Source organism: Pseudophryne corroboree, chromosome 6 (genome assembly GCF_028390025.1).
Source record: "Pseudophryne corroboree isolate aPseCor3 chromosome 6, aPseCor3.hap2, whole genome shotgun sequence".
NCBI lineage: Eukaryota > Metazoa > Chordata > Amphibia > Anura > Myobatrachidae > Pseudophryne > Pseudophryne corroboree.
In genome coordinates this window covers 749687097-749712921 of record NC_086449.1, presented here as the reverse complement: position 1 = coordinate 749712921, position 25825 = coordinate 749687097, and the positions used below count along the sequence as shown (strand labels likewise).

The following is a 25825-nucleotide window of genomic DNA, read 5'->3' as shown; positions in this document are numbered from 1 at the left end:
GAGATCCTGAGCTTTTTCCAATGGGAGAAAAACCCTCTTTTGTTCCGTGTCCAGAATCATGCCTAGGAACGATAGCCGAGTCGTTGGAACCAATTGTGACTTTGGCTGATTGAGAATCCAACCGTGCTGTTGCAGCACTTTCAAGGAGAGCGACACGCTCTCCAGCAATTTGTCTCTCGATCTCGCCTTTATCAGGAGATCGTCCAAGTATGGGATAATTGTGACTCCCTGCCTGCGCAGGAGCACCATCATCTCTGCCATTACCTTGGTGAAAATCCTCAGGGCCGTGGAAAGCCCAAATGGCAACGTCTGAAACTGGTAATGACAGTCCTGTACAGCGAATCTCAGGAACTCCTGATGAGGAGGGTATATGGGGACATGAAGGTATGCATCCTTTATGTCTAGTGACACCATAAAATCCCTCCCTTCCAGGCTGGATATTACCGCTCGGAGCGATTCCATCTTGAATTTAAACTTTTTCAAGTACAGGTTTAGGGATTTCAGATTTAAAATGGGTCTGACCGAACCATCCGGCTTCGGGACCACAAACAGGGTTGAATAATACCCTTTTCCCTGTTGGACCAGGGGAACCTTGACCACCACTAACTGGTGACACAGCTTTTGAATTGCAGCTAACACTACTTCCCTCTCTGGTGGAGAAGCTGGCAAGGCCGACTTGAAAAATCGGCGGGGCGCACCTCTTCCAATTCCAGCCTGTAGCCCTGGGAAACAATTTCGAGTGCCCAAGGATCCACTTCTGAAAGAAGCCAGATTTGGCTGAAAAGTCGAAGACGTGCCCCCACCGGTGCGGACTCCCTTAGGGGAGCCCCAGCGTCTGCGGTGGATTTAGTAGAAGCCGGGGAGGACTTCTGCTCCTGGGAACTAGCCAACGCAGGCGTTCTCTTTCCCTTACCTCTGGCAAGGAAGGAGGAGCCCCGACCTCTTCTGGCCTTATGCGACCGAAAGACAAGAATGCATCCGATACTGTGGAGTTTTCTTTTGCTGTTGGGGAACAAAAGGTAAAAAGGTAGATTTAACCGCGGTAGCTGTGGCAACCAGGTCCGCGAGCCCCTCCCCAAACAACACTTCGCCTTTGTAAGGTAAAACCTCCATATGCTTCTTGGAGTCTGCATCACCCGTCCATTGGCGGGTACATAGAGCTCGTCTCGCAGAAATAGCCATGGCATTGGCTCTGGAACCCGGCAGCCCAACGTCTCTTTGAGCGTCCCTCATAAATAAGACTGCGTCTTTAATGTGGGCTAATGTTAATAAAATAGTATCCCTGTCTAGGGTATCAAGGCCAGCTGACAAGGTATCTGTCCATGCTGCAACTGCGCTACATACCCATGCCGATGCTATTGCCGGTCTGAGCAAATCACCTGTATGCGCATAAATAGACTTTAAAGTAGTCTCCTGTCTGCGATCAGCAGGATCCTTGAGGGCTGCCGTGTCCGGAGACGGTAGCGCCACCTTCTTGGACAACTCGTTAAGCTCATGAGAAGGGGGAAAGGTTACCTCAGGTCTTTTCTCCTTATACATGCGCACCCTCGTGTCAGGGACAGAGGGGTCATCCGTGATATGCAAAACCTCTTTCATTGCAATAATCATACAATGAATACCTTTAGCCACCCTTGGGTGCAATCTTGCATCATCGTAGTCGACACTGGAATCAGAATCCGTGTCGGTATCAGTGTCTACTATTTGGGATAGAGGACGTTTTTGAGACCCAGACGGCCCCTGTGACCCAGTCCAATCCGTGGATTGACTCCCTGCTTTCTCCCTGGACTCTGCCATGTCCGGTCTCTTATGTAATGAGGCCACACTTGCATTTAACATATGCCACATGTCCATCCAATCATGAGTCGGCGTTGCCGACGGAGACACACCACTCATCTGCTCCACCTCCTCCTTGGACGAGCCTTCCGCTTCAGACATGCCGACACGCACGTACCGACACCTCCACACACACAGGAATATATCTATAAGGGGACAATTCCCAACAAGGCCCTTTGGAGAGACAGAGAGAGAGTATGCCAGCACACACCCAGCGCCCACTGATACTGGAATACAACCCAGATAGCGCTTTTTATTATTAATCAATGTGTATAACACTCACTGCGCCTTAAAAATGCCCCCCCCCCCACCTCCTTTTCAGTCCGGGGAGCCAGCTTCTCTGCAGCGTTCTGTGGAGAAAATGGCGCTGTTAGTGCTGAGGGATCAAGCTCCGCCCCCTCCAGCGGCGGGCTTCGGTCCCGCTTCATTATACAAAACATGGCGGGGGATCTCTTCATTTACTGCCTCCGCAGCCTAATGTGCCCTTATTGCCAGTCCCGAGGTTTATTGCTGCCCAGGGAGCCCCCCCTGCACCCTGCACCCATCAGTGCCTTTCTGTGTGTGTAGTGTGTGGGAGCAATGGCGCGCAGCGCTCAGTGAAGATCTGAAGTCTTCTGCCGCCTTGAAGTCTTCTTTTCTTCTCATACTCACCCGGCTTCTATCTTCCGGCTCTGCGAGGAGGACGGCGGCGCGGCTCTGGGACGAACGGCGGGGTGAAACCAGCGTTCCGACTCCCTCTGGAGCTAATAGTGTCCAGTAGCCTAAGAAGCAGAGCATATCATTTAAGTAGGTTTGCTTCTCTCTCCTCAGTCCCACGATGCAGGGAGCCTGTTGCCAGCAGTGCTCCCTGAAAATAAAAATAAGATTTTAAACCTACCGGTAAATCTTTTTCTCCTAGTCCGTAGAGGATGCTGGGGACTCCGTAAGGACCATGGGGTAGAGACGGGCTCCGCAGGAGACATGGGCACTCTAAAGACTTTAGGATAGAATGGGTGTGCACTGGCTCCTCCCTCTATGCCCCTCCTCCAAACCTCAGTTAGAGAAACTGTGCCCAGAGGAGACGGACAGTACGAGGAAAGGATTTTTTGTTAATCTAAGGGCAAGATTCATACCAGCCCACACCATCCGCACTGTATAATCTGGAATATCCGTAACCAGTTAACAGTATGAACAAAACAGTATCAGCCAACGACTGATCTTAACTGTAACATAACCCTTATGTAAGCAACAACTATATACAAGTCTTGCAGAGGTCCTCATCAGCCAGGGTATCAAACTTGTAGAATTTTGCAAAAGAGTTTGAACCCGACCAAGTAGCCGCTCGGCAAAGCTGTAAAGCCGAGACGCCTCGGGCAGCCGCCCAAGAAGAGGCCACCTACCTAGCGGAATGGGCCTTTACCGAATTTGGTACCGGCAATCCAGCCGTAGAATGAGCCTGCTGAATCGTGTTACAGATCCAGCGAGCAATAGTCTGCTTAGAAGCAGGAGCGCCAACCTTGTTGGCCGCATACAGGACAAACAGAGCTTCTGTTTTCCTAATTCGAGCCGTCCTGGCTACGTACATTTTTAAGGCCCTGACTACATCAAGGGATTTGGAATCCTCCAAGTCTCCCGTAGCAACAGGCACCACAATAGGTTGGTTCATATGAAACGATGACACCACCTTAGGTAAAAATTGAGGACGAGTCCTCAACTCTGCTCTATCCACATGGAAAATTAGATAGGGACTCTTATGAGACAAGGCCCCCAATTCAGACACCCGCCTTGCAGATGCTAAGGCCAACAACATGACCACCCTCCAAGTGAGAAACTTTAACTCAACCGTTTGAAGAGGCTCAAACCAGTGAGATTTTAGGAACTGTAACACCCTGTTTAGGTCCCATGGTGCCACTGGGGGCACAAAAGGGGGCTGAATGTGTAGCACTCCCTTTACAAAAGTCTGGACTTCTGGGAGAAAAGCCAATTCTTTCTGGAAGAATATAGATAGGGCAGAAATCTGTACCTTAATGGAGCCTAACTTTAGGCCCATATCCACTCCTGCCCAAATGGAAATCTTCTGTAGGAGCATTCTTGGCTTCACACCAAGAAACATACTTCCTCCAGATACGGTGATAATGTTTCGCCGTCACCTCCTTCCTAGCCTTTATCAGCCTTTATCAGAGTAGGGATGACTTCTTCCGGAATACCCTTCCCAGCTAGGATTCGGTGTTCAACGGCCATGCCGTCAAACGTAACCGCGGTAAGTCTTGGAACACGCAGGGCCCCTGCTGCAACAGGTCCTCCCTGAGAGGAAGAGGCCAAGGATCTTCTGTGAGCAGTTCCTGAAGATCTGAATACCAGGCCCTTCGAGGCCAATCTGGAACAATGAGTATTGTCTGCACTCTTTTTCGTCTTATGATTCTCAATATTTTTGAGATGAGAGGAAGAGGAGGGAACACATAGACCGACTGAAACCCCCATGGTGTCACCGGGGCGTCCACCGCTACTGCCTGAGGGTCCCGTGACCTGGCACAATACCTCCGAAGCTTCTTGTTGAGGCGTGACGCCATCATGTCTATTTGAGGAAGTCCCCAAAGACTTGTTATTTCTGCAAAAACTTCTTGATGAAGTCCCCACCTCCTGGATGGAGATTGTGTCTGCTGAGGAAGTCTGCTTCCCAGTTGTCCACTCCCGGAATGAATACTGATGACAGAGTGCTTACGTGATTTTCTGCCCAGCGCAAAAATAAGAATTTACTCACCGGTAATTCTATTTCTCGTACTCCGTAGTGGATGCTGGGTACTCCATAAGGACCATGGGGAATAGACGGGCTCCGCAGGAGACTGGGCACTCTAAAAGAAAGATTAGGTACTATCTGACGTGCACTGGCTCCTCCCTCTATGCCCCTCCTCCAGACCTCAGTTAGGGAAACTGTGCCCGGAAGAGCTGACACTACAAGGAAAGGATTTGGAATCCAGGGTAAGACTCATACCAGCCACACCAATCACACCGTACAATTTGTGATAACTATACCCAGTTAACAGTATGAATAACAACTGAGCCTCACTGAACAGATGGCTCATAACAATAACCCTTTAGTTAAGCAATAACTATATACAAGTATTGCAGACAATCCGCACTTGGGACGGGCTCCCAGCATCCACTACGGACTACGAGAAATAGAATTACCGGTGAGTAAATTCTTATTTTCTCTGACGTCCTTGTGGATGCTGGGTACTCCGTAAGGACCATGGGGATAATACCAAAGCTCCCAAACGGGCGGGAGAGTGCGGATGACTCTGCAGCACCGAATGAGCAAACTCAAGGTCCTCCTCAGCCAGGGTATCAAACTTGTAGAATTTTGCAAATGTGTTTGACCCCGACCAGGTAGCAGCTCGGCAAAGTTGTAATGCCGAGACCCCTTGGGCAGCCGCCCAAGAAGAGCCCCCTTCCTCGTGGAATGGGCTTTTACTGATTTAGGATGCAGCAGTCCAGCCGCAGAATGTGCAAGGTGAATCGTGCTACAGATCCAGCGAGCAATAGTCTGCTTAGAAGCAGGAGCACCCAGCTTGTTGGGTGCATGCAGGAGAAACAGCGAGTCAGTATTTTCTGACTCTAGCCGTCCTGGAAACATAGATTTTCAGGGCCCGGACTACATCCAGCAACTTGGAAGCCTCCAAGTCCCGAGTAGCCGCAGGCACCACAATAGGTTGGTTCAAATGAAACGCTGATACCACCTTAGGGAGAAATTGGGGACGAGTCCTCAATTCTGCCCTGTCCCTATGGAAGGGATAAGGGCTTTCACACGACAAAGCCGCCAATTCTGACACACGCCTAGCCGAAGCCAAGGCCAAATATATATATGACCACTTTCCACGTTAGATACTTCAACTCCACGTTCTGAAGTGGCTCAAAACAATGTGATTTTAGGAAATCCAACACTACATTGAGATCCCAAGGTGCCACTGGAGGCACAAAAAGGGGGCCGAATATGCAGCACTCCCTTAACAACGTCTGAACTTCAGGCAGCGTCTTTCCTAGCCTTTAACAGCGTAGGAATCACTTCATCTGGAACGCCCTTTTCCGTTAGGATCCGGCGTTCAACCGCCAAGCCTCCAAACGCAGCCACGGTAAGTCTTGGAACAGACAGGGCCCCTGCAGTAACAGGTCCTGTCTGAGAGACAGAGGCCATGGGTCCTCCGAGATCATTTCTTGTAGTTCCGGGTACCAAGTTCTTCTTGGCCAATCCGGAACTACGAGTATAGTTCTTACTCCTCTCTTACTTACTATCCTCAGTACCTTGGGTATGAGAGGAAGAGGAGGGAACACATAAACCGACTGGTACACCCACGGTGTCACTAGTGCGTCCACAGCTATCGCCTGAGGGTCTCTTGACCTGGCGCAATACTATTTTAGCTTTTGTTGAGGCGGGACGCCATCATGTCCACCTGTGGCCGTTCCCAACGGTTCACAATCTGCGTGAAGACTTCTGGATGAAGTCCCCACTCTCCCGGGTGGAGGTCGTGCCTGCTGAGGAAGTCTGCTTCCTAGTTTTCCACACCCGGAATGAACACTGCTGACAGTGTTAGCACGTGATACTCCGCCCATCGGAGAATCCTTGTGGCTTCTGCCAACGCCATCCTGCTTCTTGTGCCGCCTTGTCGGTTTACATGGGCGACAGCCGTGATGTTGTCTGACTGAATCAGCACCGGCTGGTTTTGAAGCAGGGGTTCTGCTTGCCTTAGGGCATTGTAAATGGCCCTTAGGTCCAGAATATTTATGTGTAGGGAAGTCTCCTGACTCGACCATTGTCCTTGGAAGTTTCTTCCCTGAGTGACTGCTCCCCAACCTCGGAGGCTTGCATCCGTGGTCACCAGGACCCAGTCCTGAATGCCGAATCTGCGGCCCTCGAGAAGATGAGCAATCTGCAGCCACCACAGCAGAGACACCCTGGCCCTCGGGGACAGGGTGATCAGCCGATGCATCTGAAGATGCGATCCTCACTTGTCTAACAGGTCCCACTGAAAGATCCTTGCAAGGAACCTGCCGAAGGGAATTGCTTCGAAAGAAGCTACCATCTTTTCCAGGATTCGCGTGCAATGATGCACCGACACCTGTTTTGGTTGCAGGAGGTCTCTGACCAGAGATGACAACTCCTTGGCCTTCTCCTCCGGGAGAAACACCTTCTACTGTTCTGAGTCCAGAAACATGCCCAATATCAGCAGACGCGTCGTAGGAACTAGAGATGAGCGGGTTCGGTTCCTCTGAATCCGAACCCGCCCGAACTTCATGTTTTTTTTCACGGGTCCGAGCGACTCGGATCTTCCCGCCTTGCTCGGTTAACCCGAGCGCGCCCGAACGTCATCATCCCGCTGTCGGATTCTCGCGAGGCTCGGATTCTATCGCGAGACTCGGATTCTATATAAGGAGCCGCGCGTCGCCGCCATTTTCACACGTGCATTGAGAGTCATAGGGAGAGGACGTGGCTGGCGTCCTCTCCGTTTAGAGAAGAGAGAGACACAGTAGAGACGAGAGAGACACAGTAGTAGTAATTTTGGGGAGCATTATTAGGAGGAGTACTACTATACTACTATACTACTTGCTGAAGTGATATAGATTAGATAGTGTGACTGTAAGTGTATTGTATTATCTGACTTGTGGGGGAGACACTGACAGTGGGGAGCAGTTAGAGTCTGAGAGCAGGACTCAGGAGTACATATAACGTACAGTGCACACTTTTGCTGCCAGAGTCAGTGCCACACTGCCATTGTTGTGACCACACTGACCACCAGTATAATAATATATTTTGTGATTGTCTACTTAGGACTCGGAGTACTAGTTGCAAGTTGCAACGTGAGTGACCTGACCACCAGTTTAATAATCAATCACCACCAGTTTAATATATACTGCAGTTTAATATACACTGCAATAAATTATTTGAAAAGTCTCCGGAGTGCCGCCTCATTGCACTGTTTATATATATATAATTGTATATAATATATATATATATATATATATAATATTGTATACCACCTACCCGTGTTTTTTTTTTTTTTTCATTCTTCTTTATACATACTACTATAGTAGCTTACTGTAGCAGTCTGCGGTGCTGCTGACCTGACAGTGTCCAGCAGGTCCGTCATCAGTCATTACATAATAAATATATATAGTACCTGTCCGGCTGCAGTACTAGTGATATTATATTGATTTCATCTCATTATCAATAATTTATCATCCAGTCTAGACTCTATATTAGCAGCAGACACAGTACGTTAGTCCACGGCTGTAGCTACCTCTGTGTCGGCACTCGGCAGTCCATCCATAATTGTATACCACCTACCCGTGGTTTTTTTTTTTCTTTCTTCTTTGTACATACTACTATAGTATAGTAGCTTACTGTAGCAGTCTGCGGTGCTGCTGAGCTGACAGTGTCCAGCAGGTCCGTCATCAGTCATCATTACCTAATAAATATATTATCTACCTGTCCGGCTGCAGTACTAGTGATATTATATATACATACATATATATATTGATTTCATATCATTATCATCCAGTCTATATTAGCAGCAGACACAGTACGTTAGTCCACGGCTGTAGCTACCTCTGTGTCGGCACTCGGCAGTCCATCCATAATTGTATACCACCTACCCGTGGTTTTTTTTTTTCTTTCTTCTTTGTACATACAACTATAGTATAGTAGCTTACTGTAGCAGTCTGCGGTGCTGCTGAGCTGACAGTGTCCAGCAGGTCCGTCATCAGTCATCATTACCTAATAAATATATTATCTACCTGTCCGGCTGCAGTACTAGTGATATTATATATACATACATATATATATTGATTTCATATCATTATCATCCAGTCTATATTAGCAGCAGACACAGTACGGTAGTCCACGGCTGTAGCTACCTCTGTGTCGGCACTCGGCAGTCCATCCATAATTGTATACCACCTACCCGTGGTTTTTTTTTTTTCTTTCTTCTTTGTACATACTACTATAGTATAGTAGCTTACTGTAGCAGTCTGCGGTGCTGCTGAGCTGACAGTGTCCAGCAGGTCCGTCATCAGTCATCATTACCTAATAAATATATTATCTACCTGTCCGGCTGCAGTACTAGTGATATTATATATACATACATATATATATTGATTTCATATCATTATCATCCAGTCTATATTAGCAGCAGACACAGTACGTTAGTCCACGGCTGTAGCTACCTCTGTGTCGGCACTCGGCAGTCCATCCATAAGTATACTAGTATCCATCCATCTCCATTGTTTACCTGAGGTGCCTTTTAGTTGTGCCTATTAAAATATGGAGAACAAAAATGTTGAGGTTCCAAAATTAGGGAAAGATCAAGATCCACTTCCACCTCGTGCTGAAGCTGCTGCCACTAGTCATGGCCGAGACGATGAAATGCCAGCAACGTCGTCTGCCAAGGCCGATGCCCAATGTCATAGTACAGAGCATGTCAAATCCAAAACACCAAATATCAGTAAAAAAAGGACTCCAAAACCTAAAATAAAATTGTCGGAGAAGCGTAAACTTGCCAATATGCCATTTACCACACGGAGTGGCAAGGAACGGCTGAGGCCCTGGCCTATGTTCATGGCTAGTGGTTCAGCTTCACATGAGGATGGAAGCACTCAGCCTCTCGCTAGAAAAATGAAAAGACTCAAGCTGGCAAAAGCAGTAGCACCGCAAAGAACTGTGCGTTCTTCGAAATCCCAAATCCACAAGGAGAGTCCGACTCCAATTGTGTCGGTTGCGATGCCTGACCTTCCCAACACTGGACGTGAAGAGCATGCGCCTTCCACCATTTGCACGCCCCCTGCAAGTGCTGGAAGGAGCACCCGCAGTCCAGTTCCTGATAGTCAGATTGAAGATGTCAGTGTTGAAGTACACCAGGATGAGGAGGATATGGGTGTTGCTGGCGCTGGGGAGGAAATTGACCAGGAGGATTCTGATGGTGAGGTGGTTTGTTTAAGTCAGGCACCCGGGGAGACACCTGTTGTCCGTGGGAGGAATATGGCCACTGACATGCCTGGTGAAAATACCAAAAAAATCAGCTCTTCGGTGTGGAAGTATTTCAACAGAAATGCGGACAACAGGTGTCAAGCCGTGTGTTGCCTTTGTCAAGCTGTAATAAGTAGGGGTAAGGACGTTAACCACCTCGGAACATCCTCCCTTATACGTCACCTGCAGCGCATTCATAATAAGTCAGTGACAAGTTCAAAAACTTTGGGTGACAGCGGAAGCAGTCCACTGACCAGTAAATCCCTTCCTCTTGTAACCAAGCTCACGCAAACCACCCCACCAACTCCCTCAGTGTCAATTTCCTCCTTCCCCAGGAATGCCAATAGTCCTGCAGGCCATGTCACTGGCAATTCTGACGATTCCTCTCCTGCCTGGGATTCCTCCGATGCATCCTTGCGTGTAACGCCTACTGCTGCTGGCGCTGCTGTTGTTGCTGCTGGGAGTCGATGGTCATCCCAGAGGGGAAGTCGTAAGACCACTTTTACTACTTCCACCAAGCAATTGACTGTCCAACAGTCCTTTGCGAGGAAGATGAAATATCACAGCAGTCATCCTACTGCAAAGCGGATAACTGAGGCCTTGGCATCCTGGGTGGTGAGAAACGTGGTTCCGGTATCCATCATTACTGCAGAGCCAACTAGAGACTTGTTGGAGGTACTGTGTCCCCGGTACCAAATACCATCTAGGTTCCATTTCTCTAGGCAGGCGATACCGAAAATGTACACAGACCTCAGAAAAAGAGTCACCAGTGTCCTAAAAAATGCAGCTGTACCCAATGTCCACTTAACCACGGACATGTGGACAAGTGGAGCAGGGCAGGGTCAGGACTATATGACTGTGACAGCCCACTGGGAAGATGTATGGACTCCCGCCGCAAGAACAGCAGCGGCGGCACCAGTAGCAGCATCTCGCAAACGCCAACTCTTTCCTAGGCAGGCTACGCTTTGTATCACCGGTTTCCAGAATACGCACACAGCTGAAAACCTCTTACGGCAACTGAGGAAGATCATCGCGGAATGGCTTACCCCAATTGGACTCTCCTGTGGATTTGTGGCATCGGACAACGCCAGCAATATTGTGTGTGCATTAAATATGGGCAAATTCCAGCACGTCCCATGTTTTGCACATACCTTGAATTTGGTGGTGCAGAATTATTTAAAAAACGACAGGGGCGTGCAAGAGATGCTGTCGGTGGCCAGAAGAATTGCGGGACACTTTCGGCGTACAGGCACCACGTACAGAAGACTGGAGCACCACCAAAAACTACTGAACCTGCCCTGCCATCATCTGAAGCAAGAAGTGGTAACGAGGTGGAATTCAACCCTCTATATGCTTCAGAGGTTGGAGGAGCAGCAAAAGGCCATTCAAGCCTATACAATTGAGCACGATATAGGAGGTGGAATGCACCTGTCTCAAGCGCAGTGGAGAATGATTTCAACGTTGTGCAAGGTTCTGATGCCCTTTGAACTTGCCACACGTGAAGTCAGTTCAGACACTGCCAGCCTGAGTCAGGTCATTCCCCTCATCAGGCTTTTGCAGAAGAAGCTGGAGACATTGAAGGAGGAGCTAACACCGAGCGATTCCGCTAGGCATGTGGGACTTGTGGATGGAGCCCTTAATTCGCTTAACAAGGATTCACGGGTGGTCAATCTGTTGAAATCAGAGCACTACATTTTGGCCACCGTGCTCGATCCTAGATTTAAAGCCTACCTTGGATCTCTCTTTCCGGCAGACACAAGTCTGCTGGGGTTGAAAGACCTGCTGGTGAGAAAATTGTCAAGTCAAGCGGAACGCGACCTGTCAACATCTCCTCCTTCACATTCTCCCGCAACTGGGGGTGCGAGGAAAAGGCTCAGAATTCCGAGCCCACCCGCTGGCGGTGATGCAGGGCAGTCTGGAGCGACTGCTGATGCTGACATCTGGTCCGGACTGAAGGACCTGACAACGATTACGGACATGTCGTCTACTGTCACTGCATATGATTCTCTCAACATTGAAAGAATTGTGGAGGATTATATGAGTGACCGCATCCAAGTAGGCACGTCACACAGTCCGTACTTATACTGGCAGGAAAAAGAGGCAATTTGGAGGCCCTTGCACAAACTGGCTTTATTCTACCTAAGTTGTCCTCCTACAAGTGTGTACTCCGAAAGAGTGTTTAGTGCCGCCGCTCACCTTGTCAGCAATCGGCGTACGAGGTTACATCCAGAAAATGTGGAGAAGATGATGTTCATTAAAATGAATTATAATCAATTCCTCCGTGGAGACATTGACCAGCAGCAATTGCCTCCACAAAGTACACAGGGAGCTGAGATGGTGGATTCCAGTGGGGACGAATTGATAATCTGTGAGGAGGGGGATGTACACGGTGATATATCGGAGGATGATGATGAGGTGGACATCTTGCCTCTGTAGAGCCAGTTTGTGCAAGGAGAGATTAATTGCTTCTTTTTTGGTGGGGGTCCAAACCAACCCGTCATTTCAGTCACAGTCGTGTGGCAGACCCTGTCACTGAAATGATGGGTTGGTTAAAGTGTGCATGTCCTGTTTATACAACATAAGGGTGGGTGGGAGGGCCCAAGGACAATTCCATCTTGCACCTCTTTTTTCTTTAATTTTTCTTTGCGTCATGTGCTGTTTGTGGAATGTTTTTTGGAAGGGCCATCCTGCGTGACACTGCAGTGCCACTCCTAGATGGGCCCGGTGTTTGTGTCGGCCACTAGGGTCGCTTATCTTACTCACACAGCTACCTCATTGCGCCTCTTTTTTTCTTTGCGTCATGTGCTGTTTGGGGAGGGTTTTTTGGAAGGGACATCCTGCGTGACACTGCAGTGCCACTCCTAGATGGGTCCGGTGTTTGTGTCGGCCACTAGGGTCGCTTATCTTACTCACACAGCTACCTCATTGCGCCTCTTTTTTTCTTTGCGTCATGTGCTGTTTGGGGAGGATTTTTTGGAAGGGCCATCCTGCGTGACACTGCAGTGCCACTCCTAGATGGGCCCGGTGTTTGTGTCGGCCACTAGGGTCGCTTATCTTACTCACACAGCTACCTCATTGCGCCTCTTTTTTTCTTTGCGTCATGTGCTGTTTGGGGAGGGTTTTTTGGAAGGGACATCCTGCGTGACACTGCAGTGCCACTCCTAGATGGGCCCGGTGTTTGTGTCGGCCACTAGGGTCGCTTAGCTTAGTCATCCAGCGACCTAGGTGCAAATTTTAGGACTAAAAATAATATTGTGAGGTGTGAGGTATTCAGAATAGACTGAAAATGAGTGTAAATTATGGTTTTTGAGGTTAATAATACTTTGGGATCAAAATGACCCCCAAATTCTATGATTTAAGCTGTTTTTTAGTGTTTTTTAAAAAAAACACCCGAATCCAAAACACACCCGAATCCGACAAAAAAAATTCGGTGAGGTTTTGCCAAAACGCGGTCGAACCCAAAACACGGCCGCGGAACCGAACCCAAAACCAAAACCCGAAAAATTTCCGGCGCTCATCTCTAGTAGGAACCAGCTGCGACTTTGGGATATTCAGAATCCAGCCGTGCTGTTGTAGCACTTCCTGAGATAGTGCTACTCCGATCAACGACTGCTCCTTGGACCTCGCCTTTATAAGGAGATTGTCCAAGTACGGGATAATTATAACTCCCTTCTTTCGAAGGAGTATCATCATTTTGGCCATTACCTTGGAACACACCCTCGGTGCCGTGGACAGACCAAACGGCAACGTCTGGAATTGGTAATGGCAGTTCTGTACCACAACCTTGAGGTACTCCTGGTGAGGTGGGTAAATGGGGACATGTAGGTAAGCATCCATGATGTCCAGTGACACCATAATATCCCCCTCTTCCAGGCTTGCAGTAACCGCCCTGAGCGATTCCATTTTGAACTTGAACTTCCTTATATAAGTGTTCAAGGATTTCAAATTTAGAATGGGTCTCACCGAACCGTCTGGTTTCGGTATCACAAACATTGTGGAATAGTAACCTCGTCCCTGTTGAAGGAGAGGAACTTTGATTATCACCTGCTGGAGGTACAGCTTGTGAATTGCCGCCAGTACTACCTCCCTTTCCTTGGGAGTAGCAGGCAAGGCTGATTTGAGGTAACGGCGAGGGGGAGACGTCTCGAACTCCAGCTTGTATCCCTGAGATACCTGTAGAACCCAGAGATCCACATGTGAGCGAACCCACTGGTCGCTGAAGTTCCGGAGACGGGCCCCCACCGCACCTGGCTCCACCTGTGGAGCCCCAGCGTCATGCGGTGGACTTAGTGGAAGCAGGGGAGGATATTTGTTCCTGGGAACTGGCTGTCTGGTGCAGCTTTTTCCCTCTACCCCTGCCTCTGGGCAGAAAAGACGCGCCTCTGACCCGCTTGCCTTTCTGAGGCCGAAAGGACTGTACTTGATAATACGGTGCTTTCTTAGGCTGTGAGGGGACCTGAGGTAAAAAGGTCGACTTCCCAGCTGTTGCTGTGGACACGAGGTCCGAGAGACCGTCCCCAAACAATTCCTCACCCTTATAAGGCAAAACTTCCATGTGCCTTTTAGAATCAGCATCACCTGTCCACTGCCGAGTCCATAATACTCTCCTGGCAGAAATGGACATTGCATTAATTCTAGATGCCAGCCGGCAAATGTCCCTCTGTGCATCTCTCATATATAAGACTACGTCTTTAATATGCTCTATAGTTAGCAAAATAGTGTCCCTGTCAAGGGAATCAATGTTATCCGACAGGGAATCAGACCATGCTGCTGCAGCACTACACATCCATGCTGAAGCAATAGCAGGTCTCAGTATAGTACCTGAGTGTGTATACACAGACTTCAGGATAGCCTCCTGCTTTCTATCTGCAGGCTCCTTTAAGGCGGCCGTATCCTGAGACGGCAGTGCCACCTTTTTTGATAAGCGTGTGAGCGCTTTGTCCACCTTAGGGGATATCTCCCAGCGTAACCTATCCGTTGGCGGGAAAGAGTACGCCATTAGTAACCGCTTAGAAATTACTAGTTTCTTATCTGGGGAACCCCACGCTTCTTCACACAATTCGTTTAACTCATCAGATGGGGGAAAAGTCACTGGCTGCTTTTTCTCCCCAAACATAATACCCTTTTTTGTGGTAACCGGGTTAACGTCAGAAATGTGCAACACATTTTTCATTGCCGTAATCATACATCGGATGGCCCTAGTGGATTGTATATTTGAATCATCCTCGTCGACACTGGAGTCAGACTCCGTGTCGACATCTGTGTCAGCCATCTGAGGTAGCGGGCGTTTTTGAGCCCCTGACGGCCTCTGAGATGCCTGGGCAGGCGCGGGCTGAGATGCCGGCTGTCCCAAAGCTGCGTCATCGAACCTTTTATGTAAGGAGTTGACACTGTCGGTTAATACCTTCCACATATCCATCCACTAAGGTGTCGACCCCGCAGGGGGTGACATCACACTTATCGGCACCTGCTCCGCCTCCACATAAGCCTCCTCATCAAACATGTCGACACAGCCGTACCGACACACCGCACACACACAGGGAATGCTCTGACTGAGGACAGGACCCCACAAAGTCCTTTGGGGAGACAGAGAGAGAGTATGCCAGCACACACCACAGCGCTATATAATCAGGGATTTACACTAACACAAAGTGATTTTTCCCTATAGCTGCTTTACATATACAGTTTGCGCCTAAATTTAGTGCCCCCCCTCTCTTTTTTACCCTTTGAGCCTGGAAACTGCAGGGGAGAGCCTGGGGAGCTGTCTTCCAGCGGAGCTGTGAAGAGGAAATGGCGCCAGTGTGCTGAGGGAGATAGCCCCGCCCCCTTCTCGGCGGACTTCTCCCGCTCTTATATTTATATTATGGCGGGGGATTTTTGCACATATATAGTTTATTAGACTATATTATGTGCTGTTTGCCAATGTAAGGTACTCTAATTGCTGCCCAGGGCGCCCCCCCCCCCCCCCCAGCGCCCTGCACCCATCAGTGACCGGAGTATGTGGTGTGCATAGGGAGCAATGGCGCACAGCTGCAGTGCTGTGCACTACCTTAATGAAGACCGGAGTCTTCAGCCGCCGATTTCCAGGATGTTCTTCTTGCTTCTGGCTCTGCAAGGGGGACGGCGGCGCGGCTCCGGACGACCGAGGCTGGGCCTGTGTTCGATCCATCTGGAGCTAATGGTGTCCAGTAGCCTAGAAGCCCAAGCTAGCTGCAAGCAGGTAGGTTCGCTTCTCTCCCCTAAGTCCCTCGTAGCAGTGAGTCTGTTGCCAGCAGATCTCACTGAAAATGAAAAACCTAACAAATACTTTCTTTACTAGAAGCTCAGGAGAGCCCCTAGTGTGCAAAAAGCTCGAGCCGGGCACAGATTCTAACTGAGGTCTGGAGGAGGGGCATAGAGGGAGGAGCCAGTGCACACCAGATAGTACCTAATCTTTCTTTTAGAGTGCCCAGTCTCCTGCGGAGCCCATCTATTCCCCATGGTCCTTACGGAGTACCCAGCATCCACTAGGACGTCAGAGAAATCCTGGTGGCTTCCGCCATTGCCACTCTGCTCCTTGTCCCGCCTTGGCAGTTTACATGAGCCACGGCTTTGACGTTTTCTGATTGAATCAGAAGCGGTAGGTCACGAAGAATATTCTCCGCTTGTCGTAGGCCGTTGTATATGGCCCTCAGTTCCAGTATGTTGATATGCAGACAAGCCTCCTGGCTTGACCACAGTCCCTGATAATTCCTTCCTTGTGTGACTGCTTCCCATCCTCGGAGGCTCGCGTCCAGGGTCACCAGAACCCAGTCCTGAATGCCGAACCTGCGACCCTCTAGAAGGTGAGCACTCTGCAGCCACCACAGGAGAGACACCCTGGCCCTGGGGGACAGGGTTATTTTCTGATGAATTTGAAGGTGGGACCCGGACCACTTGTCCAGAAGGTCCCACTGAAAAGTCCTCGCATGAAACCTGCCGAAGGGGATGGCCTCGTAGGTCGCCAACATTTTCCCCAGTACTCGAGTGCATTGATGGACTGACACTCTTTTCGGTTTTAACAGGTCTCTGACCTTGTTCTGGAGTTCCTGGGCTTTTTCCATCGGGAGAAAAACCCTCTTCTGTTCTGTGTCCAGAATCATGCCTAAGAAAGACAGCCGAGTCGTTGGAACCAACTGTGACTTTGGTAGATTTAGAATCCAGCCATGCTGCTGGAGCACTCTCAGGGAGAGCAACACACTTTTCTGCAACTATTCCTTTGATCTCTCTTTTATCAGGAGATCGTGCAAGTACGGGATAATTGTGACTCCTTGCCTGCGCAGGAGCACCATCATTTCCGCCATTACCTTGGAGAGCACCCTCGGGGCCGTGGAAAGCCCAAACGGCAACGTCTGAAACTAGTAATGACAGTCCTGTACAGCGAATCTCAGGTATGCCTGATGAGGAGGATATATGGGTACGTGAAGTATGCATCCTTTATGTCTAGTGACACCATAAAATCCCTCCCTTCCAGGCTGGAGATAACCGCCCTGAGCGATTCCATCTTGAACTTGAACCTTTTTAAGTACAGGTTCAGGGATTTTAAATTTAGAATGGGTCTGACCGAGCCATCCGGTTTCGGGACCACAAATAGGGTTGAATAGTACCCTTTTCCCTGATGTATTGGGGGAACCTTGATAATCACTTGCTGTTGACACAGCTTTTGAATTGCAGCTAATACTATCTCCCTCTCTGGGGGAGAAGTTGGTAAAGCCGATTTGAAGAATTGGCGAGGATGCACGTCTTCGAATTCCAGCTTGTAGCCTTGGGATACTATTACCATCGCCCAAGGATCCACGTCCGACTGACCCCAGACGTAGCTGAAGAGTCGAAGACGTGCCCCCACCGGTGCGGACTCCTTCAGTGGAGCCCCAGTGTCATGCGGTGGATTTAGTAGAAGCCGGGGAGGACTTCTGTACCTGGGAACTGGCCGTAGCAGGCATTCTCTTTCCCTCTACCCTTACCTCTGGCGAGGAAGGAAGAGCCCCGACCTCTTCTGGACTTATGCGACCGAAAGGACTGCATCTGATACTGTGGTGTTTTCTTCTGCTGTGGGGGAACATAAGGGAAAAAAGTAAATTTACCCGCGGTAGCTGCGTAAACCAGGTCCGCAAAACCTTCCCCAAATACAACCTCACCCTTGTAAGGTAAAACTTCCATATGCCTCTTTGAGTCGGCATCACCCGTCCATAGGCGGGTCCACAGTGCTCGCCTAGCCGAGATCGCCATGGCGTTGGCCCTTGAACCTAGTAGCCCGACGTCTCTCTGAGCGTCTCTCCTATATAAGACTGCGTCTTTGATGTCACCTAAGGTCAACAATTTGGTATCCCTCTCTAGGCTATCAATATCAGCTGACAAAGTATCTGTCCAAGCTGCTACCGATCTACAAACCCAAGCCGAAGCTATTGCCGGTCTGAGCAAAGCACCAGTATGTGTATTGGAGACGTTACCGCCACCTTCTTGGATAAGCGCTTTAAAGCCTTGTCCACCCTGGGCGAGGATTCCCAACGTACCCTGTCCTGTGCAGGGAAAGGATACGCCATAAGAATTCTTTTGGGAATCTGCAGTCTTTTGTCTGGAGTTTCCCAAGCTTTTTCAAATAACGCGTTCAGCTCATGAGATGGGGGAAATGTCACCTCAGGTTTCTTTTCCTTAAACATGTGTACCCTCGTGTAAGAGACAGAGGGTCATATGTGATATGCAAAACATCTTTTATTGCAATAATCATATAATGAATACTTTTGGCCACCCTTGGGTGTAACCTTGCATCATCGTAGTCGACACTAGGAGTCAGAATCCGTGTCGGTATCAGTGTCTGCTATTTGGGATAGGGGACGTTTTTGAGACCCTGAAGGGCCCTGTGACACAGTTAAAGCCATGGATTGACTCCCTGCTTTTTCCCTGGACTCTGCTTTGTCCAATCTTTTATGTAATAAAGTCACAGTTGCATTTAAACATTCCACATGTCCAACCAATCAGGTGTCTGCGTTGCAGACGGAGACACCACAATCATCTGCTCCACCTCCTCCTTAGATGAGCCTTCCGCTTCAGACATGCCGACACCATGTACCGACACCCCCACACACTCAGGGATATATCTATATGGAGACAGTTCCCCCAATAAGGCCCTTTGGAGAGACAGAGAGAGAGTATGCCAGCACACACCCAGCGCCACCGGACTGGAATAAAATCCCAGTAGTACAGCGCTTTTATAGTAATATATATATATATATATATATAAATACACTTCACTGCGCCAATTACATGTGCCCCCCCCCCTCTTTTATGCCCTCTGTAACCGTGTACAGCAGGGGAGAGTCCGGAGAGCCAGCTTCTGCAGTGCTGTGGAGAAAATGGCGCTGGTTAGTGCTGGAAGGATCAAGCCCCGCCCCCTCACCGGCGGGCTTCGGTCCCGCTCAAATGATTTATACTGGCGGGGGTTTATTAATATACTGCCTCAGCAGTATCTATTTTATATGCCAGTGTCCCTTGAGGTTGCTGCCCAGGTCGCCCCCCCTGCGCCCTGCACCCGTACAGTGCCTGTTGTGTGTGATCTGTGTGGGAGCAATGGCGCGCAGCGTTACCGCTGCGCGTTACCTCAGCGAAGATCATGAAGTCTTCTGCCGCCTTTGAAGTCTTCTTTCTTCTCATACTCACCCGGCTTCTATCTTCCGGCTCTGTGAGCAGGACGGCGGCGCGGCTCCGGGACGAACGGCGGGGTGAAACCAGCGTTCCGACTCCCTCTGCAGCTAATGGTGTCCAGTAGCCTAAGAAGCAAAGCCTATCATTTAAGTAGGTCTGCTTCTCTCCCCTCAGTCCCACGATGCAGGGAGCCTGTTGCCAGCAGTGCTCCCTGAAAATAAAAAACCTAACAAAAGTCTTTTTCAGAGAAACTCAGGAGAGCTCCCCTGCAGTGCATCCAGTCTCCACTGGGCACAGGAACTAACTGAGGTCTGGAGGAGGGGCATAGAGGGAGGAGCCAGTGCACATCCATTCTATCCTAAAGTCTTTAGAGTGCCCATGTCTCCTGCGGAGCCCATCTATACCCCATGGTCCTTCCGGAGTCCACAGCATCCTCTAGGACGTAAGAGAAAAACCTAACAAAATTCTTTTTCAGAGAAACTCTGGAGAGCTCCTCTGTAATGCACCCTATCTCCTCTGGGCACAAAATCTAACTGAGGTCTGGAGGAGGGGCATAGAGGTAGGAGCCAGTGCACACCCATACTAAAAGTTCTTTGTAGTGCCCATGTCTCCTGCGGAGCCCGTCTATACCCCATGGTCCTTACGGAGTCCCCAGCATCCTCTAGGACGTAAGAGAAAAAAGCATTTGTCTTGTTTACCGTGCCTTTTAATCAGTATGTGCATAAGGCGAGGACATAGTAAATTTTGTAATATCTACGTTTCATGCGCACAGCTTATAACAGTAAAAATAATGAAATGAAACAGTACACATAGTGTACTCACATAGGAAGCAGCTATTAGCGAGATGAACACATTTTTATCATAACGCAGTCTTATTAAAACACTAAAACAAACCGTGAAAGTCACTGAATCACTGTTTGCAGGTGAAAGGTACACAGGCACCATTATTAAAATGGGAATATCTCAGCGAGCGTACAGGTATATACTGTAACCAAGATAATCAGGCTAAAAAGAATAAATACAAAAAAATAATTCTCTTTAATAATTAAGATCAGCAATCATAAAACAAGTTCATTATTTATTCATAAGCGTGAAAAAATTAAACGGGTCCATGCACATTTTAAATTAAAGACAAATTTCCTTAAAAATCTAAGGCTGGCACAAATGCTTATTTACTTGGACTTGAGACTTTGTAAATACTGATGAGAGAACAAGGACTGGCCAGGACAATAAAAATAATAAGATGGCTAGTACCTGTGACTCACAAGACAATAAAGAGTTTTCTATGGGTTTTGCAGGTACTGTGCTCACTTTGCCTATCACACAAAATCTTCTGACATACTGTATGCAGAGGCGGATTGGCCATAGGGCTCTCAGGGAAGATTCCCGGTGGGCCGACGCACCAGTGGGGCCTGTTTTGTTTGAGGACATGTGGTCCTTTTTATAGACATAATGAATAAGATGCAAAATAATTTGCATATATGAAAATGACTTTGCCACTTAGCCTGTGATTGCAGATGACCTAGTGTATGCTCTGTCTGCCTGCCTGGCTGACATATAAGATTGAGTGAATAATGATTGGGATACGGTTGGCGTAATAAGCAAGAAAATATATATTTCTAAAGAATTATATAGTTTCCTAAATTCTGAAGATGTATCATATAATGTGCTCATAATATTTAATTTTATTTCTTTTTAACTTCCCCCTTGATGCTGGACAAGCCCACTATCTGGAAAGTCTTGGGGAGAGGGTGCTGCTGCCATGGCTCATGGCTAGACCTTACACCTCTGGTGCTGCCCATGTGGGGCCACTAGTACAAATTTTTCCAGGGTTGCTTTTTGTTCCCAATCCGTCCCTGACAGTATGACAATATCTAGGAAGATTAGTTGCTGTAAAATACTCACATCTTCCCAGACTATTTATTTTCAGAGACTACTGAGAAAACAGGAGACTCTCCAATTAAAATATAGGTTTGTAAAACTTTCTGCACCCTGACAAACTTTAAAAGCCACTTATAGGCAGCTTTCACTGGTAACATTAATTTACATTGAATGCCCTCTGCGGTCAGCCAGTCAGGCTCCCAGTGCCATTACAAGCTGACAGGGAAAAGACTTGTCCCCATCAGTGTGAATATCAAACTGCCAATGCTAGGCCTTACATGGATTTTCCCTTTGACAAAGGTGGTGATGTCGTCCTCATTATCAAAGATTGAAAGAGTCTGCAGCAGGTTATTTTCCAGCCATTCCCAGTGCTCAGTAATCTCCTTCCGCGATGATCCTGAAGTAAAAAGGGTGTTAGAATCTGCCCAAATCACATATGATCTTCCCTCAATTAATGACAATATATTACTAAACGTTATATATTGCTTATTTACATAAATTAACTTATATTTTAGATTTTTTAAATCATTTACAAAGGGCTAGAGGGTATGTAATCTGCTGCACTTCATCATAATACACCATTAATTACAAGGAAAATCTAGACACACAAACTTCACTTGGTTGCTTGGTCAATTCAGAGAAGTTATAACAGAGAATTAAACATATAGGGGGATATTCAATTGGCCGCAATAACCAGTTTTCGTGTGAAAAACAGGCGATTTGCAAAAACGGACCTATTCAGATATTCACCGGCGATAATTCTCCAGAAGTTTTATCGCAAATTTCTTTTTACCACCTCTGAGCAGGAGAAAAGTTGGAGAATATCTATATCTTAAAGGTAAAAAAGTTGGGATTTGGTTCAGAACCCCTGGGATACCCCCTTCCCGAATGACTAATTAGGCACTTAGAATTATTTTATTATTTTCAATTGACCAATAATGACATGTTATTTTGGGGGTTAAAAGGTGCAAGATACTGGAGGGGTATATTGGGGTGCTGTATGAATGGGACAAGTGTTTTTATACACACACACACACATACATACACACTTATAACCGTTTTTATGCACCCCTAATTTAATTTTAGCACTTATTTTGCGGAAATACACTTGCTATCTACAATTTTTCACATTTTTGGGAAAAATGCATAGACAGCCATTTGACCCAATTTAAGTACCCCAAATACTTTTATTATGACCACTAATACATTTATATACTTGTTATCCTATATTATTTTGGCTTTTTGGGGGGTACAAGCAGATTTATCCACTTTCACTGGTTTCGCCAACAAGAATTATCGCACTAATCCAGTTTTCGCACATTTGCAATTGGATAGGTCAAAAAACGGGAGCGTACATACTGGAAAAAGACCGTATTTTTGCACAAAAAGCTGAATTTTTCACACGATAGGTGCAAAAAGTTAAACTGGAGTAAATGACTGCATTTTTGCGGCCAACTGAATATCCCCCATAGAATTTAAAGCCAATCAAGGAGTGGCCACTTCAAACAATCAAAGAGACAGACGGACATGCAGCAAAGGAAATACATTATTCTCACTCTAAGGAAGACTTCAGTGTAAAAAAATAAGAATTTACTTACCGATAATTCTATTTCTCGTAGTCCGTAGTGGATGCTGGGGACTCCGTCAGGACCATGGGGAATAGCGGCTCCGCAGGAGACAGGGCACAAAAATAAAGCTTTAGGATTAGGTGGTGTGTACTGGCTCCTCCCCCTATGACCCTCCTCCAAGCCTCAGTTAGGATACTGTGCCCGGACGAGCGTACACAATAAGGAAGGATATTGAATCCCGGGTAAGACTCATACCAGCCACACCAATCACACCGTATAACTTGTGATCTGAACCCAGTTAACAGTATGACAAACGTAGGAGCCTCTGAACAGACGGCTCACAACAATAACAACCCGAATTTGTTTGTAACAATAACTATGTACAAGTATTGCAGACAATCCGCACTTGGGATGGGCGCCCAGCATCCACTACGGACTACGAGAAATAGAATTATCGGTAAGTAAATTCTTATTTTCTCTAACGTCCTAAGTGGATGCTGGGGACTCCGTCAGGACCATGGGGATTATACCAAAGCTCCCAAACGGGCGGGAGAGTGCGGATGACTCTGCAGCACCGAATGAGAGAACTCAAGGTCCTCCTCAGCCAGGGTATCAAATTTGTAGAATTTTGCAAACGTGTTTGCCCCTGACCAAGTAGCAGCTCGGCAGAGTTGTAATGCCGAGACCCCCCAGGCAGCCGCCCAGGATGAGCCCACTTTCCTTGTGGAATGGGCCTTGACAGATTTAGGTTGTGGCAAGCCTGCCACAGAATGTGCAAGTTGAATTGTGCTACAAATCCAACGAGCAATCGTCTGCTTAGAAGCAGGAGCACCCATCTTGTTGGGTGCATACAATATAAACAGTGAGTCAGACTTTCTGACTCCCGCCGTTCTTGAAATATATATTTTCAATGCCCGGACCACGTCCAACAACTTGGAATCCTCCAAATCGTTAGTAGCCGCAGGCACCACAATAGGCTGGTTCAGGTGAAACGCTGACACCACCTTAGGCAGAAAATGAGGACGCGTCCGCAGTTCTGCCCTGTCCGTATGGAAAATCAGATATGGGCTCTTATATGATAAAGCCGCCAATTCTGATACTCTCCTGGCTGAAGCCAGGGCCAGTAGCATGGTTACTTTCCATGTAAGATACTTCAACTCCACCGATTTGAGCGGCTCAAACCAATGGGATTTGAGAAAATCCAAGACTACATTAAGATCCCACGGTGCCACTGGGGGCACAACCGGGGGCTGTATATGTAGTACTCCTTTTACAAAAGTCTGGACTTCAGGAACTGAAGCCAATTCTTTCTGGAAGAAAATCGACAGGGCCGAAATTTGAACCTTAATGGACCCCAATTTGAGGCTCATAGACAATCCTGTTTGCAGGAAATGTAGGAATCGACCCAGTTGAAATTCCTCCGTGGGGGCCTTCCTGGCCTCACACCACGCAACATATTTTCTCCAAATGCGGTGATAATGTTGTGCAGTCACCTCCTTCCTGGCTTTTACCAGTGTAGGAATGACCTCTTCCGGAATGCCTTTTTCCCTTAGAATTCGGCGTTCAACCGCCATGCCGTCAAACGCAGCCGCGGTAAGTCTTGGAATAGACACGGTCCCTGCTGAAGCAGGTCCCGTCTTAGAGGTAGAGGCCACGGATCCTCCGTGAGCATCTCTTGAAGTTCCGGGTACCAAGTTCTTCTTGGCCAATCCGGAGCCACTAGTATCGTTCTTACTCCCTTTTGCCGTATAATTCTCAGTACTTTTGGTATGAGAGGCAGAGGAGGGAACACATACACTGACTGGAACACCCACGGTGTTACCAGAGCGTCCACAGCTATTGCCTGAGGGTCTCTTGACCTGGCGCAATACCTGTCCAGTTTTTTGTTGAGGCGGGACGCCATCATATCCACCATTGGTTTTTCCCAACGGTTCACAATCATGTGGAAGACTTCTGGATGAAGTCCCCACTCTCCCGGATGTAGATCGTGTCTGCTGAGGAAGTCTGCTTCCCAGTTGTCCACTCCCGGAATGAATACTGCTGACAGTGCTATCACATGATCTTCCGCCCAGCGAAGAATCCTTGCAGCTTCTGCCATTGCTGTCCTGCTTCTTGTGCCGCCCAGTCTGTTTACGTGGGCGACTGCCGTGATGTTGTCCGACTGGATCAACACCGGCTGACCCTGAAGCAGGGGTTTTGCCAGACTTAGAGCATTGTAAATCTCTCTTAGCTCCAGTATATTTATGTGAAGAGACATCTCCAGGCTTGACCATACTCCCTGGAAGTTTCTTCCCTGTGTGACCGCTCCCCAGCCTCTCAGACTGGCATCCGTGGTCACCAGGACCCAGTCCTGTATGCCGAATCTGCGGCCCTCTAACAGATGAGCACTCTGCAACCACCACAGAAGAGACACCCTTGTCCGTGGCGATAAGGTTATCCGCTGATGCATCTGCAGATGCGATCCGGACCATTTGTCCAGCAGATCCCACTGAAAAGTTTGTGCGTGGAATCTGCCGAATGGGATTGCTTCGTAAGAAGCCACCATCTTTCCCAGGACTCTTGTGCATTGATGCACAGACACTTTTCCTGGTTTTAGGAGGTTCCTGACAAGTTCGGATAACTCCTTGGCTTTCTCCTCCGGAAGAAACACCTTTTTCTGAACCGTGTCCAGAATCTTTCCCAGGAACAGCAGACGTGTTGTCGGGGTCAACTGAGATTTTGGAAAATTCAGAATCCACCCGTGTTGTTGCAGCACTACTTGGGTTAGTGCTACTCCGTCCTCCAGCTGTTCTCTGGACCTTGCCCTTATCAGGAGATCGTCCAAGTAAGGGATAATTAATACGCCTCTTCTTCGCAGAAGAATCATCATTTCGGCCATTACCTTGGT

At 48.1% G+C, this 25825-nt stretch overlaps 1 protein-coding gene across 2 annotated transcripts in view; it reads right to left on the bottom strand.

The window, feature by feature from the left end:
• Positions 1-25825, bottom strand: part of TBC1D9B (TBC1 domain family member 9B) — a 181268-nt gene that overhangs the window by 124508 nt on the left and 30935 nt on the right. For both annotated transcript variants that reach the window (XM_063928532.1, XM_063928533.1), the window contains exon 3: positions 21649-21767. In XM_063928532.1, coding sequence (XP_063784602.1) covers positions 21649-21767 — 119 coding nt within the window. The remainder of the gene's footprint in view (positions 1-21648; positions 21768-25825) is intronic.